This window comes from Lampetra fluviatilis, chromosome 17, assembly GCF_964198595.1.
Source record: "Lampetra fluviatilis chromosome 17, kcLamFluv1.1, whole genome shotgun sequence".
In the NCBI taxonomy this organism is placed as follows: domain Eukaryota; kingdom Metazoa; phylum Chordata; class Hyperoartia; order Petromyzontiformes; family Petromyzontidae; genus Lampetra; species Lampetra fluviatilis.
The window spans coordinates 5,548,632-5,563,318 of NC_136291.1; the positions used below are offsets into that span (position 1 = coordinate 5,548,632).

The window sequence follows — 14,687 nt, forward strand, 5'->3', positions numbered from 1 at the left end:
CCAAAGTAATGTAATTTTGATGTACTTTTTGATCGCGATCCAGTGTTTCTCATCATAGGGTTATCAAGGTGGAACAGTGACAGGTTCGTGATTTATTTCAACCACACAACACCTCTTAGGCACATCTGGCTTGGAAAGGCATGCGTGACACAAAGTAGCAAGAAGCTGCTTGACCAAGCCAGTTAAGTCACAATTAGGCAATAAAAAATGCAGTTTAGAATTTATTAACGGTCTGACCTCAACGACAGGCACAACCAACACACAGTAATGTAACTCTTAAAAAAACCAACACATTCAGAATGGTTTAAAAAAAAAAATGTTGAGTGGCATTGACACAGACACCACATTTGTTGCAGATACCCATGGAGATTTGATAGATATTCGGAAGCACCTGTCCACCTTATCAACTTATATAATTGAAGGAAAATGAGTGTGGTAAGTGATTGACAGCATTCGTCCAAGTATACATCTTTCAAGTGTACTACATCAAATCACAATATTTTTTACGTGTTCATGATGGCTTCGTTTGGCGCCCACGTCCCTTGCATTTCCACAAGTGCCGAAGCATCCCGTGACTGGTCATGGGCCTGTGGTGTCCCTTACTTGGCTGCTAGGGACGTTCTTTGTAGAAGTGCCGTTAAATAGGTAAATGTTCTGGATAAACGAATTGCTGCTGGGAACTTCCCCTTAGTGCAAGGTAATGTGGATGACAGCCTGAATAAAGGACCAGAAACTTGTCAGTGGCCAATGCTTTTTTTTTTCTATAAAATAAGCAAATACAACCGAGCCGGCTTCACTCCTGAAATGGATACTGCTCGCCACATACACCGCCGCCTGTGCATGTGTTCATTCACTGCCCAAGAACAGCCATCGCTCACAGCAAAAACCTAACCGTGCCAAACCAAATGCAATGCAATTTAAAATGCTTGTCAATTTTTTTGTATTAATTTTATTACTTAACTTTCACACCATTTAAATGATCAAAATTCTGTGATTTTTTTTTCTTCCGTATATATGTATCTGTTTTTAAGCAGGTAGAAACACCGTCCAACAGGCTGAAATAAACACTTTTCTCCGTGACCTAACACCAATTGCCTGGTTGTCCCCAAGCCATGCTATAATGTACATTTATCTACATTTCTTCACCTGCTTCCTAGTCAAATGTAATATTTCAAATTAACATAGCTTAAAAAACGATGACAGAATTGAATTATTTCGATGGCAGGGGTGTGAAAGGGGCTGACGAATAAGTGACAGCGATAGAGGGTTACTTAGGGATCACAAGAGGGTAGGGGAGGGATGGGAAGGGCGAGGGAAGGAAAGAGAAAGAATGGGTAATAGAGACGAGGACAGCTTTAATAGATGAACGGAGAGGGGTGCAAGGGGAGTGAAAGACCGAAAACGTGATTGGGCACATTCAATGGGATCTTTTGTGAGCAATGACATCATGACGGCACACCAGCCGTTTCATAAAAACATGGCCCATTCATCCAAATTCTGCAATATTTACCCCCGGAAATTCCTTTAGGTTTAAGTAAATTGAAATAATAAATGACATTTAAATAAGCCTTTAATGAAGTATGGGAAAGGTTATTTCAACTACTTAACCATTAAAAGGTAACTGCAGCATTACCTGTAATACTGTGCTTTACAATCATAACTGTTAATGCACTAAATATGCTTGCTTGTTAAAAGCTTACAATAAGGGCACTGCTCAGTTAATAAAGCACTCGGCTGTCATCAAAGAGGACATCACTCTTCCTGCAGTCTTTGTAAAACCAATAACTACTACAGTTGTCCCCAAACATTTGAACCCAACTCGTACATCCTCGTTTTAACATTGCAATCATATTTCTTTAACGGGACTCAATTCCAAATTAAAATTTAGAGGTAATTTATTTTAAACGTGCCCTCGAGAAACACCAAAAGCAAGACCACAACCACTGTTACAGCTAGCTACTCATGGTAAGTCAATGAATCGGCTTCCCCCTTTCCCACTGCTCATCTGCTCTCACTGTGTTCCACCATGCTTCAATCCGATAAAGGTGCCTACTTCCAAGCCCAGACTCTCTCTGCTCAACACTAAAATACTCTTCTAAAGTTTGCATGAACAAATACCATGCTCGGAAATTTGTACATCAGTTATGAACCGCCTAGCCTTTGAACATGCTGCAAAAATAGTCTGTGATATTGTTTGAAAAGCTATTCATTACGTTCAACAAAATGCAATGGTTGACCAGCGGAAAACAATGATAGGTATCTTAACAATAAATCAGCAATAAACCAAAAGTAATCAGTTCCTGTTGACCAACAATATCGTTGAGAGTATTCATAGTGTATCGCAGGCTTCATCGAAACCATTCTCTTTTCAACAACTTTCACTTCTTTCACCGTTGCAAAGGATTAGTAACAACTGACAAAGCAACTATGAATTCTGGGTATTACAGCGCCACCGAACTGAATTTCAATCAAATGATTGCCAGCATGTGTATGTTTGCCAGGTCTGGAAGGCAAATGTGTTACAGCGAGGCAATGGTCAATACCAACACTACCCAATGTGTCAAAAGCACAATTTAAACAGTGCAACCTGGAATAAACTACCACTTTCATTCTTTCATTGTGTAGTTGATATACTGTCCAAGGGGAAGTCAACTCATCTGTATAGTATGACGGTGAGGTACACCTTGAATTTGGGGACAGGGTGGAAGTGCTCAAGTATGGTTCAACATCAGTGCACATAGGCTGTGAATGGTCCTCTGGGAACAATACATTGTGACGTGAAAATTGGAAACTAGAAAATGACCGTCATGTTTTCTGACACTGCCCCTCACAATACACGGCAAATAGAAATTGCAACTAGTAAACCTTACACTGCCATGCCACACAGTCACCATTAGTAATGAGTATCAAATGTTAATTTAAATAGAAACGGTGATAAATGGCACGCAATGACATAGGTCACACCTTACGTCATCGTGTCTAACAATGCTGATGCTCATGTGAGTTGGCTGCATGTGCATATCTAAAATTAACTTGCGACTGTTTAACATCGTCATCCATTTTGTTTGGACAATCCCAACACCAACAGCACCTCAAACATCAACTCCCATCCGCACTACATACTGGTCGTTTATTTCATCACATTTTCTTTGCTCTAACAAACTAAAGATGCGCTCTTCAGGGACACACATCTTGATGTAATTTTCAATACCAGGTGAAGTGAACATGTCGCAACTTTACATTGACAAACACGAGTCAGCATTTTGACCATCTTGCTGCTCCTCAGAGCTGTAAATAGGGCTTGGCTTAAAATAGTGCTTTGACAGGAACGCTTTGTGCCCACGTGCTTTGGAGATCAAAGACAATGCAAGCAATAGCCCAAATGTCAACTGAAATTCACTTCATTACTATATTGCTGTGAGTAGCTAATGCAGGATAACCTTGCATTTAGACCCTTTTGAGGCACCATTATGGGAACACAGTAGCAGAAACATGTTGATGATGACACTAGTCATGTGTAGGTTTTGACTTATGAGCATGCATAACAATGGTGGCCTGTCAAAAGTGCCTTTAGCCACCACAAAGCAGCTGCTACACAGCATCAATAGCCAATCTTTGGCCAATCTGCAACTGCACAAAAGGCTGTTGTCATTCACATAACATGGTTACTATTCCTGCCAAAAGGTGTTCAGAATTCAATGCAAAAACATGAAAACATCAAAAGGAGCAGGCTATCAGCAAATAAAATATGTATTTGCTTGCAAGAGTGCTGCGCAATCTTGCCTATTCCTCATGAATTTGTTTTCCACCAATTAGCTTTGTGTATGGAAACAGAGATTGAACATGGACAACAATGAAAATGCAACTCTGGTTTAAATTATGTCAAGCTCCAAGAATGACATGTACCCACTGCAATTTCCCTGCACCACCACTCAAAAGACCAGTTTTGCAAACCAGAAAATGTGTTAATTTTGATGTGCGTTACGTCATTTGCCAAATATCTGTGCTACCTTGCAATGAAATCAAGAAATGTATGCAACTCAGCAAAACATCTTTAAAATATTAAATAAGGGTATGTCTCAAACAGGGACACAGTCTCTACTCTAACTGTAATTATTTATAAAAAAATAAAAAGTGTATGAACAAGGCCATTAAGGAGAGTACTTTGTGTGACACAAACATGTAGTACATATTACACATTTAATGGGTAATGAATGCGGTCAGAACATGCATTCTATTACTCACAAAACCAAAGTGGGGGAAAAAGTAAAAAAAGAAGAAACACAATAAACCTAACAAAAGTGTTTCTTTAATGGTTGTTTTTTTTCTCTCATATAGGTCAGTTTTATCAAAACTATTACTTCAAGATAAATACCAAATAGAACAGCCAAATGAATGCTTCTGGTACTTGTAGTGTAAGACCCACACTCTTTAGACATATTTACAGAGTGCAGTTTCTGTCATACGCCACCACAACTCTTTCAATAAAACAACACTGCTGGTCTGCCTTATTACATGCTTAGAGCAGGCAAGCAAGTTCTTATTGATGCATCTCCATCCTCATTTGTTTCCTCTCCCAAACGGATCCCCAAGACACCAACCGACCTGTGAAAGCATTGTCACACTACATTAAAAAGACAAAACAAAAGAGATCGGAATGGCAGCTTACTGTGAGAATTTATAAAACTGTCCAATTTATTCCATTTTGAGTTCTGCGCAGGGATTTACACTGGGAATGCTCAGTAAACTCACTTAACACTGGGAGAGAGAGGCCAACCACTGCTTCAAAGTGTAACATTGGTGTACAGATTATAAATGAGTACAATACAGACTCAATAATAACGCAGAGTGTAGGCGGGGGGTTACATACTTAATGTCTTGAAGCAGTCAAGAACACTTTAAACATACCAGCCATGCCGTCAGGTGTAATGATCACAATGTGAACATGCACATAACGTGTAAATGATAATGCGCAGACAGGGAATGTCCAATGACTTGGCCATTTTAGGATCACCGTGTGGCCATTCATTGGGAACTGGATAACTCCAATGTAAGCCAACAAAAGCTCTCTTCCACGCATGCAGATGGAAATGCACATCTTTATAGTTCCCTTTCATTTGCACACATCATCTTGGCCACATCATTGGGCTGCTACACCTGCTGTTTGGTCGTCCAGATGTGTAAAGATGGCACTGTTTATACTGTGTGCACATTCCCAGTACTTCAGGATGGCATTGGTTGAACATACTCGGGGTGCACCCCAATTTAGGATCCAGAAAAGAATGAAGATGCAAACTTGACGTGTCCGGCTCTCAGGGCAAGTGAACGAGGACACAATCCAATACGTGCTGGTTTCAAGATTGCAACAAAGTGACCACTCTGTGTGGGGATGAGCGAGGTCCTTGAAGGAAATGGGCACGTGCCGTGGGCTCGACATCCGCGAGAACAATACAGAACATGGAAACTTCAAGACAAGAAGGGCCAAGAGACTCCACACAAGTCACACGTGCACGTGCGTGCGCACACACACACACAGAGGGGCGGCGACAAGCGCACTCCAAACTGCCTTAGGTTCATAGGACGATGGTGGCAACCATGTTCAGTCTCTTTGCAAGTGCAATGCACGCACAGTACACAGTCGCACTGCTTCCTGGGCACAGCTAAAAGCACCTCAGCACATGGAGATGGTGACATTAATGCCAAGGTTGCCATTCTCGGCAAAGAGCTGTGCAATGCTTGTGTCAAACACCAGACAGTCGCTGTTCATGATGGCTGTGGCGATGCCTTCATGGATGGAGCGTGGCGTTGCCTCCCAGGTAAGGCGGCGCCGGTGCCCATTAAGCTCCAGGCGGTAGGCGAAGCCCTCTGCCTGCTTGCGCGTCCCGATGAGTTGTACAATGGCGAAGAACTGCTGGTGCCCGTCGTACTTCTCTTGCTTCTCCAGCACCAGCATGAAGTGGAAACCGAAGCAGGACTGCATCATCACCCAGTCGACGGCACCGGGTAGGTTGATGTCTGTCGCCAGGAAGACGATATCTTCGCCCTGCCGAGCATCAACAAGAACTTAAATTTATGAAGCGCCCTTAAACAATCGTTCTCAGGGGGCGAACACACGCACCTGCCAACTCGCATTTCTCAAACCCAGTAATCTGCTGGAAACAACACCAGAATATCTGCTGCCAATTTACCAATTAAATATTGGTTACATTCTCGTTTTGTTTAGTTTTCAGTGTACCACCAAGTAAAGTTGTGCGAATGAGTCCATTAAATTGATTCGTTAAATTTTTTTGTATTTTAATTGGCAACCAGATCATTATCACAGACTCATGGCATCTGGTCCCCAAAATTGAGGAACCTCATGTCCAGAATTACACCGTTATGACGAGAAATGCTGAAAATTACAATCTGAACCAAACTGGATCCCCAAGTCTGGTGCTGTTACACGTGGGTTAAAACAGCCTCACCGCACCATCTTACCTCATTCATTCTCTAGTCATGCCCCACACACCTAGAATTGCATCGCTTCTAAGATATCCATGGGATGTTCTCCCATCCAATTCACGTGTTGATGCTAAACTGTCGATTCTTTGCCAACTTTAGTTGCAATTGCATGTCACATATATGCTTGTGTATTTACATGTGTACTATAGTCACCCTATGCCTGTTAAATCTTTCTGCGACTTAATTTTTGTAATTGTACTGCGGTCTGCCTAAAGACAATCTGCCCAATCAGACTATGCGTGGCAGGAAATGTAATATTTAACTTTCATTTTACATTCATTTGCGTTTGTGTAGTATGTTACATTTTCCATGGTAGAATTTTTGTTCCGACTTCTATTTGCTTTTTGCTGACCTTTATGATATTTATTTTTCTTTTGTCATTTTCGTGACCTAGATTACTCTTGCAAATGAGACTCCTATAGTGGTCTTGAGCTCTTACTTACCTGGTTCAATTAAATAAACTCAAGCATAAAACTCCATCAATTTCTCCAATCGCGACTCCAGCACGCCAAGTATCTGTAATGCTGTATTATTTATGTATCGTGGTTGTCCTTACAGTATTAGCCTGCTATAATTGCAATAGTAGTGTAATAGCTTGTGCAAGGGTAGAGGATTATTGTCATGCTATTACAGAGTTTGTCGTGGCAAGGTTATCCAAATGGTAACTGTAGTTTTGATACTGTATTACTATTAGTGCAGGTTTTTACGGGCTTATCACTTAATATTATTGTATTGGTATTCGGCCTATCGTTAATAGGCATCTGGTAGTGTTATTGTTTTTTTGCACGTGTTTTGTCACGGTTAAGAGCAACGTATTGGTATTGTACTTTAAAAGCATTTGTTTTGCTATTGTAAGAATATTATGAAAAGAAGGCTTTACCCTCTCTGACAATAACTGACGTGTCCGACTGGCCAGATCATTTGATCCTGACAAAAAGGTCCCATAGATGTAAGAATATTATTGCAGAAGTGCCTTGTAGTTGTAATAGTGGTATAATAATAATAATGGAAATAGTTGTTGCAGTGTTAAGACTTTATTTGTACGGTTATTACATTTCAGAATATAACACTGTGTCATGTAATGTTTTTTACGTGAGTGGAAGTGTATTTTTGCAGTGGTGAACTCATGTTTGTTGTGCTATTGGAATTTTTTTTTAAAGATAGCATTATCAGTGTTAGTTAATGTGACAATATTGTGATAGAGTTGTATCAATGCTTTAGTCATTGTTCAAGTGAGAATTATAGTTAGGTGTTAGTGTTCTATTGTTAGTGAAATTGTGCTAGTCCTTGTTGGTATTAATTTTGGCTCAAAAGTTATTAGTGCAATATTCCTTTGTACCTCATGGGGGACATTTTTTATATCTGCAAATGATATGTATATTGCACGAATGTTTTTCCTTTAATCAAATAAATACTCAAAAGGTTCACCAATTATGCAAATTCTATGACAGTCAGTCTTTCCGTTCTCTACCGCACAAATGTAACCAAATTACATACATATATATTTTGCAATGGTCAACATGAAAAGCTTTTGTTTATTTTTGCTGGCGCAATACCCAATGTGCCATCTCAGTTAATGTTAACGGTGTGCTCATCTTTCTAAACGTGGCGTAGTAAGCACTTTAACATCACCAGCAAATTTGCCAATTAAGCTCAAACAGCAACGCTTCTTGATTTGCAGAATGCTTTCAAAATGATGAGGACCAATTAGAGGAGCTGTGAAGATGTAATTAATCATTCATCATTACGACTCCACAGCCATAACTATTAGACTTCATATGGAAACATGCATTCATATATATTTCAATCAATCCTCATATCCTCCATCCATACATTAAATTGTACATGTAAGAATCCATTATTAGTATATTGTGCTGATTTTATACAATTGATATGCAAATGTTACATTTCAGCAATCAAAATACAGCCCTTTGTCTATCCAATGGGAGATGCTCTCCTTTATGATTCATCAGTCATGGGAATTGTTTGACCTACTTCACGATGATGCGGGTTGGCACAGAGGAGGTCAAAGGGTTCAGATATTACTTGTCACTGACATTAGCCACGGCCAGGAACCAAACGGAGGTCGCCGGGTTCACAGAGCGGAGCGCCAACCGATGCGCCACTGCTCCACCGTCTATAATTAAAGTTGAGCTAATAGTGAAAATGTATTGCAACAAAAATATAAAACAAATGAGACGATAAAATTTAGAAGCAAAAAATTAATCTAAAAAGGCAATCTCAACCACCAATTTCTAACAATTAAAACTTGCCGGTGGAGCCGACGATTTGTTACATTCTCGCGGCAGAGCACCACCTATGTTCCAGTTTCACCTGCAGTGTGGTGATGGACTTGTGCTGATGGAGGAGGTGGGGCATGACGGTCTCCAAGGAGCCCTGCCACTTGCAGGAGGCGCCGGGGCATGGGCATGAGTACGGCCGGAACTCGCACAGCTCCTCGTGGTCTGGTTTCTCCGTGTGCGGCAGCGTCACCTCGCAGCCCGAAGACGCGTACTTGCACGGGAAGAGGACCGACGCGGCCACCTTCTCCATTGCCAGGTTGCGGATGCTGCCGAGCGGGCCCCTGCACGTGGGGCAGCACGACAGCTTTGGCCGGCACGCGCTGCACACCAGGTGGCCGCTCTGGCACTGCAGGATGGGAGGCAGCACGTAGTCGAAGCACACGGGGCACTCGAAGAGACTGGCCAAGTCGTTGTTCGAGGCCGTGGTGCCCGTGAGTGCCGGCACGCGCTGCGCCGGCGTTGTTTTCGATGCCCCGTTGGGCAGCGCCGCTCCTGTCTGGCGACTCATGTCTGCTGGGAAACAGAGGAGAATTAAGGACAGCACAGGGCAGTGTTAAGCGGATACATTTAGCTTGTTTTGTACTCAATGATTGCAATCAACGGACACTGAAGATGTACATAAATCTGTGGACTTTAACCACAATACTTGCACCCTGGTTTCCCATACAGTAACTTGTACGGATACAATGAAAGCATGTCATTTATATATACAGTATATAAACCACAGTAATTTCCAGAAAAATACACGACACAATGTCGCATGACTATCCCAAAAAGGTTGTAAGCCACAACACTGCACTGGCTGTGTGCTTAATGTATTATAAACAACATTCCAAAACTCAAATGGCTTTTCCTCCCCATAATCTGCTTGACATTCAAACGCTCGTCACCTGAAATGTATGGCCAACAAAGACAAAAAGTAAAAAAAGTTTTGTAGTGCACATAACTGGGCGCATAAGCAATTCCCAAAAACAAAGGGAAGCATAATATATACAATTCTTACAGTTGCTGCTGGGCCATTGCGAATGTGGATATTTGTAAACAAGCTTTTGGCACAAGTCGGTTTTGAAATGCAAACAGGGGGACCATTATCGGGACAGCCCTAATGAGTCGTCATTAAAAATATATTTGTGGGCAAGTGAAATCCAACCTTCCACCCCAACTTTCCAACGCATGTATGGGTTTTATTACACCAAGAGACAGCGTGAATATAACTGTAGGAGACAGATGTGTGACTTTTCCAAGCAGGAAAATAGCAGTTTGATATAACTATATTGAAATCTTATTTTATTACATTATATCCTGTCAAATTAATTTGGGATAAGGTTAGGGATCAACACCTGCAACCATTTACCTCACTCAGCCTGTGCATAACATGAACAAAAATAACTTTTGGCATCAGTTAATGTTCAACATAAAAAAAAAGTAAAAACCCAATGGCACGTCTTCCAACACTGCTCAAATTTCTCAAGAATAAATGAAAATGTATCCTTGTTTTTCTTATGGACAGTTACCGATTGACATTGACAGTAATGCAAGGCCAAGGACCACCCTTTCTCAAGTCACTGCCAAATTGAAGGCATGGTAAAACAACCTCCATGATTGACATGGCATAGGAATGCTTTCAAACAGCAATGGTTTAGCAATGAACTGTTAGTTATAATCATTATTATTAGACTGCATTATGGAAAATCCTAAACTCACTGCCCATACAAAAACTGGGAATGGCTGACAGTAACATTAAAGTGAAGCTTAATGCATAGCTAATGTGCTTATTTTATACATCTGAAACTGTACACATCGTGGACCTCACTTTTGGGCCAAATTGTATTTCACTTTCACATTCATTTTATCATAAAACATTCAATGGAAATGAATTCTGGTTCATCTGTAAATTCCTGGTTTGATGCTACTTTTTGTATGCTCACTCGTCCAACGAAGATACTCAGAAACATAATTTAATTATGATTAATATAATTAGACAGTATCATGATTAATGTGTGCTGAAAAGTATTTGCACCTGATAATATATTTATAGTCGAAGTAACATTTAATGTAGAAAACAAAGATAATTCATCCAGGAACAAATTTACATTTCTTTAGTACATGTTTAAGTTGCACCAAAATAATGCACTGGGGGAAACATCAACACCTTTGTTAATTTATCTTATAAGCATTTACCGTGTAAAATGTGCAATGATATGGTTACACGAATACGTGATTAACCTGCAAACATTTAAAGACAATTTTAACTTTATGTTCAATTAGTACGATTTCACAAATGTTTATGTATTTACCAGAGTAACTAATTCAAATTGTATCACTACAGTAGAATATAATAAAAACACAATTACTGTGTTGGCCATTTGTGCACGCAGAGTGATGTGCAATTTTAATGAGTGAGCTGAAACTGACCACAAACAATACCATTAATAATTAGGTTTGTATAGATGATTTAATTTACAGTCTATATCCCCACATATGCATGTGCTGTAGATTATAAATGACAGTATTTTCACTATATTTTTTACAATGCTGTACTTGCAGAAATATACATTCTCTGTCGAACAGAATAAACCTCTACTCTTACAGACGAGTATCAATACGATTGACCCATGGAACAGAACAGCCACCACACACCATTGTGATTCTACAGTACATAAGGAAATATTACAATTAATTTCATCAATGCCAACGTAAATGTCGCATGCATTTTTGTGCTGCATGTATAGCCTAACGCACGAGACGGATTAAGTAATAAGTCCACAACTTTCGGTCATGGACTTATACCATTAATGTGATGATAAAGTCCACCCAGTAGTTCATTAACCTGCAGGTTACATTAGCGTTATTATGCACAATAACATTGGTGTATGAGCAAGGATTTGAATGGCTCGTCTTAGAAACCACAACTGGTCCAGCGTATGACGCCCCCACTCGCTCAATACCAAGTACAGTGCTGTAAACAACATTTTCTATTTAATCTCAGCAGTCGCGGCATTCCTGCGAACACGAATCCACCGATGAGCTGAAACGCGTGGATCAAACGCATCGCTATTAAATAACTTTAAGTGTAATTAGAAAAAAACAAGGGCAATTATTACAATGCCACTATCTCGTTCACAAACAAACATCAACACAATAATGAACACAACCCTTATTTAACGTCATGCTTACAAAGACACATTCTCGACATTATATCAACAATAATTATCAAGCATCACCTTCACCGCTGTTACAATAACATGAATCATAATCACCTTAAAACACATCCACATCACTACTAAGCAACATCACCGTTTACAAAAAAAATACCAACATCATCCCCGCGTTGACAACATGATCAACCACTATCTTTGAAAATAACCCACCACACAACAAATACAGCAACACCATTATGGCATTTACACAAAACACCAACACTGCCTATCACATTCACTAAAAACATCAATATCACAATCATCTTTGCAAACGCCTCGTCAATATCGCTACAAAAATGAACAAACGCCAGCATCTCATCACGAAAAGCATCACGACAGGCTAAGCAACAGCACAGACCGCCTCTCGGGTCACCCCCTCGGGGCTTTTGTTTGGAGCCCAGCGAACAAAATAACGAGTCAACGTTAAAAACACACACACACACCGCCACTCTCACGCTCGCACACATCAACAACACAGCACCACCACCAACAACAACCCCGTACGACCATCAGGCCGACGATGAGATAATCCACACTGCACGAAGGCGGCCCTCGTCACCAAACAAACCCCGCACCCCCAAAGGCGTCTCTCGTTCCCCTGCCGTGGTGGCCACAATCCACGCCGTCTCAACCTGCACGAGAGCTCGCTTCAAAGCTTAGTCTACCCCCGGCATCATCCGTGCAAGTCGGACGCGTCCCACGGTGGTACCGCCGTCGTCCACGTCGTTCTTGTCGTCGTCAACGACTTAACGACAACACGACTGTAACATCGTCGTGCCTGTAATTTGTTTTATGTTTAAGAGAGAAAGAGTTGAACAGAAGTAAGTGTGGCACTCGGACACCGAGGCCTAGTCGGAGGAAGGCCGCTTTCGCACTCCCGTGACTGGCCTAGGTGCGATGCCTGCGCTGAGTCAAAGGAAGGGCGGCCGGGCTTGCTAGTCAAGACCGAGGCTTCTGCTCGGACCTAGTCGGGGTAGGCGGCACTGTTGGCGATTACAAAAAAACAACCTCCACGATTTACCTTGGCCTGTGGACGTAGCGACGAGGAGAGAAAAATAAATTATCGACTTCAATTTTTTTCCCCTCCCCCCAATAGTTATTATAATATTTATATATTTTTTTAAGTAAATAAAAATAAAAACAAAACAAAACAAATTTCCCCCTGAACCGCCGCGATGCGCGACTGCGCGAGAACTTAACCGTCGCCGGGGTGGGGGCGGGAGGGCCACGTGATGCAAATGACGTCACCGAGCCCCCCCCCCCCAAAACCCTTACACGTCACGCGCAGCCTGAGAACTCCTATTAAGGGGAGACACTGGGCAGAGAGGGCCCAATGCAATGCCCCGCGTGTGGTATGCGCCACGCTGCCCTCCGGGGAAGTTATTGAAGGATTAAAAACACACCGAGTGTGATGATGTATTTACGGATAAGACAATAATTTCCAATTACCCTCTCTTTTTTTTACAGGCATTTTCATAATAGACAATTATTTACATCAAATATTATCTTGATTTGACTGCAAGAATCCATACTTTCTGTTTTTTTCGGTAAAGTCACGTAAATAGAAAACATAATAATAATTACGTTATTATTTTTACTATCTACGTCACTTCACCGAAAGAACCAGAGCGTATCAAATATTATGATAAAGATAATTCACTGCACCTGGTAATAATTTACGGCTGGACATCTGTGGAAAATAGCTCTCTAGCTAATCGGATTCCTCCAGTATAATTTAATATTCTGATGTATGTTAAACTTATTCCCCACCATAGGTAGCCATTCGTGCTAATCGGAGGTGCGGGGGAAGGGCAACAAACTAAACACAAAAAGCAGTTCCCAAGAAACGAGTTTTCAATTTAGAATTAATAGTGCATCGCTCCAATGGCTTCATAATGTAGAAAGGAAGAGCATTCCAGACGGCTGCAGAAGCGCATCTGAATTCCCGTGATGCAGTGCCCTTATTCTGTTTTTGTATTTAGTTTGTTGTCTTTCCCCCGCACCTCTGACGTTATAACGTAAGGTTATCAGGAAGGCACACTATTTCACAGACAGTCTGCATTCATTTAACAGTAGGGGTCCAATGCTGCTATTGTTTAATTTCAATTAAGTAATTTGCAGGTGATGTTTAAAATGTAGCAACATTGGACGATGATGCTGGAACACAATTGCCCACTCTTGTGAACAACGTCACAGGATCTTTAATGTCCACTGTGAAGCCGATGGTGCGTATTTTACATTAATAGACCTGCAGTATAACCCAGGACAGCCATCCGGATTTATGCAACTTGCTGACCCACCCCTACTGAACATTGTTAAAAAGGGCTTCATAGCTCATCAGATTCTGATTTTGAACATTGGACTTCGACAACAAGCAGCGAATGCACTTCTGCTGAGCCACATGATTGATTGTGTAATTGCTAAATTAGGTTGCTCACAAATCTCTTCAACTTACCTTGAAACACTTGTACACTTAATTGGGTTGGCAATCATTGTGGCCTAACCCAAACAAATCCACATGAATCAGCCGATTAAATAACGTGCAAGCAATATTTCTTCGCCATCCTCTTTATCTACCCAAGAATTCCCTACCAAGTCTCAAGCCGTCGTTGAACGACGGTTTTCACTCACCCAAAACGTCCCCTCCTCCCCACCAGCATATGGACGTATTGCCGGTACGCCG

The 14,687-nt window shown here is 41.2% G+C and overlaps 1 protein-coding gene across 2 annotated transcripts; it reads right to left on the reverse strand.

Annotated features, from left to right (window-relative positions):
- Positions 1–78: 78 nt before the first annotated feature.
- SIAH1 (siah E3 ubiquitin protein ligase 1) lies at positions 79–13,228 on the reverse strand. 2 transcript variants are annotated; one of them, XM_078864048.1, is made up of 3 exons: positions 13,026–13,228; positions 8,836–9,314; positions 79–6,043 (listed from the first exon to the last, which is right to left on the reverse strand). In XM_078864048.1, the coding sequence occupies exons 2-3, from the start codon at positions 9,310–9,312 to the stop codon at positions 5,672–5,674; spliced, it is 849 nt and encodes a 282-aa protein (XP_078720174.1). In that variant the 5' UTR covers positions 9,313–9,314; positions 13,026–13,228; the 3' UTR covers positions 79–5,671. The 2 variants fall into 2 exon arrangements, with proteins under 2 accessions (XP_078720174.1, XP_078720175.1); XM_078864049.1 differs by having other exon boundaries at positions 8,836–9,317.
- Positions 13,229–14,687: the final 1,459 nt, after the last annotated feature.

What these genes read in the sequence shown, in the direction of transcription:
- SIAH1 (XM_078864048.1), bottom strand. Translation starts at nt 9,312, where the DNA reads ATGAGTCGCCAGACAGGAGCGGCGCTGCCCAACGGGGCATCGAAAACA. An exon ending in AGTCCATCACCACACTGCAG is followed by an intron (nt 6,044 to 8,835) that starts GTGAAACTGGAA and finishes GATGCTCGGCAG; the next exon opens with GGCGAAGATATCGTCTTCCT.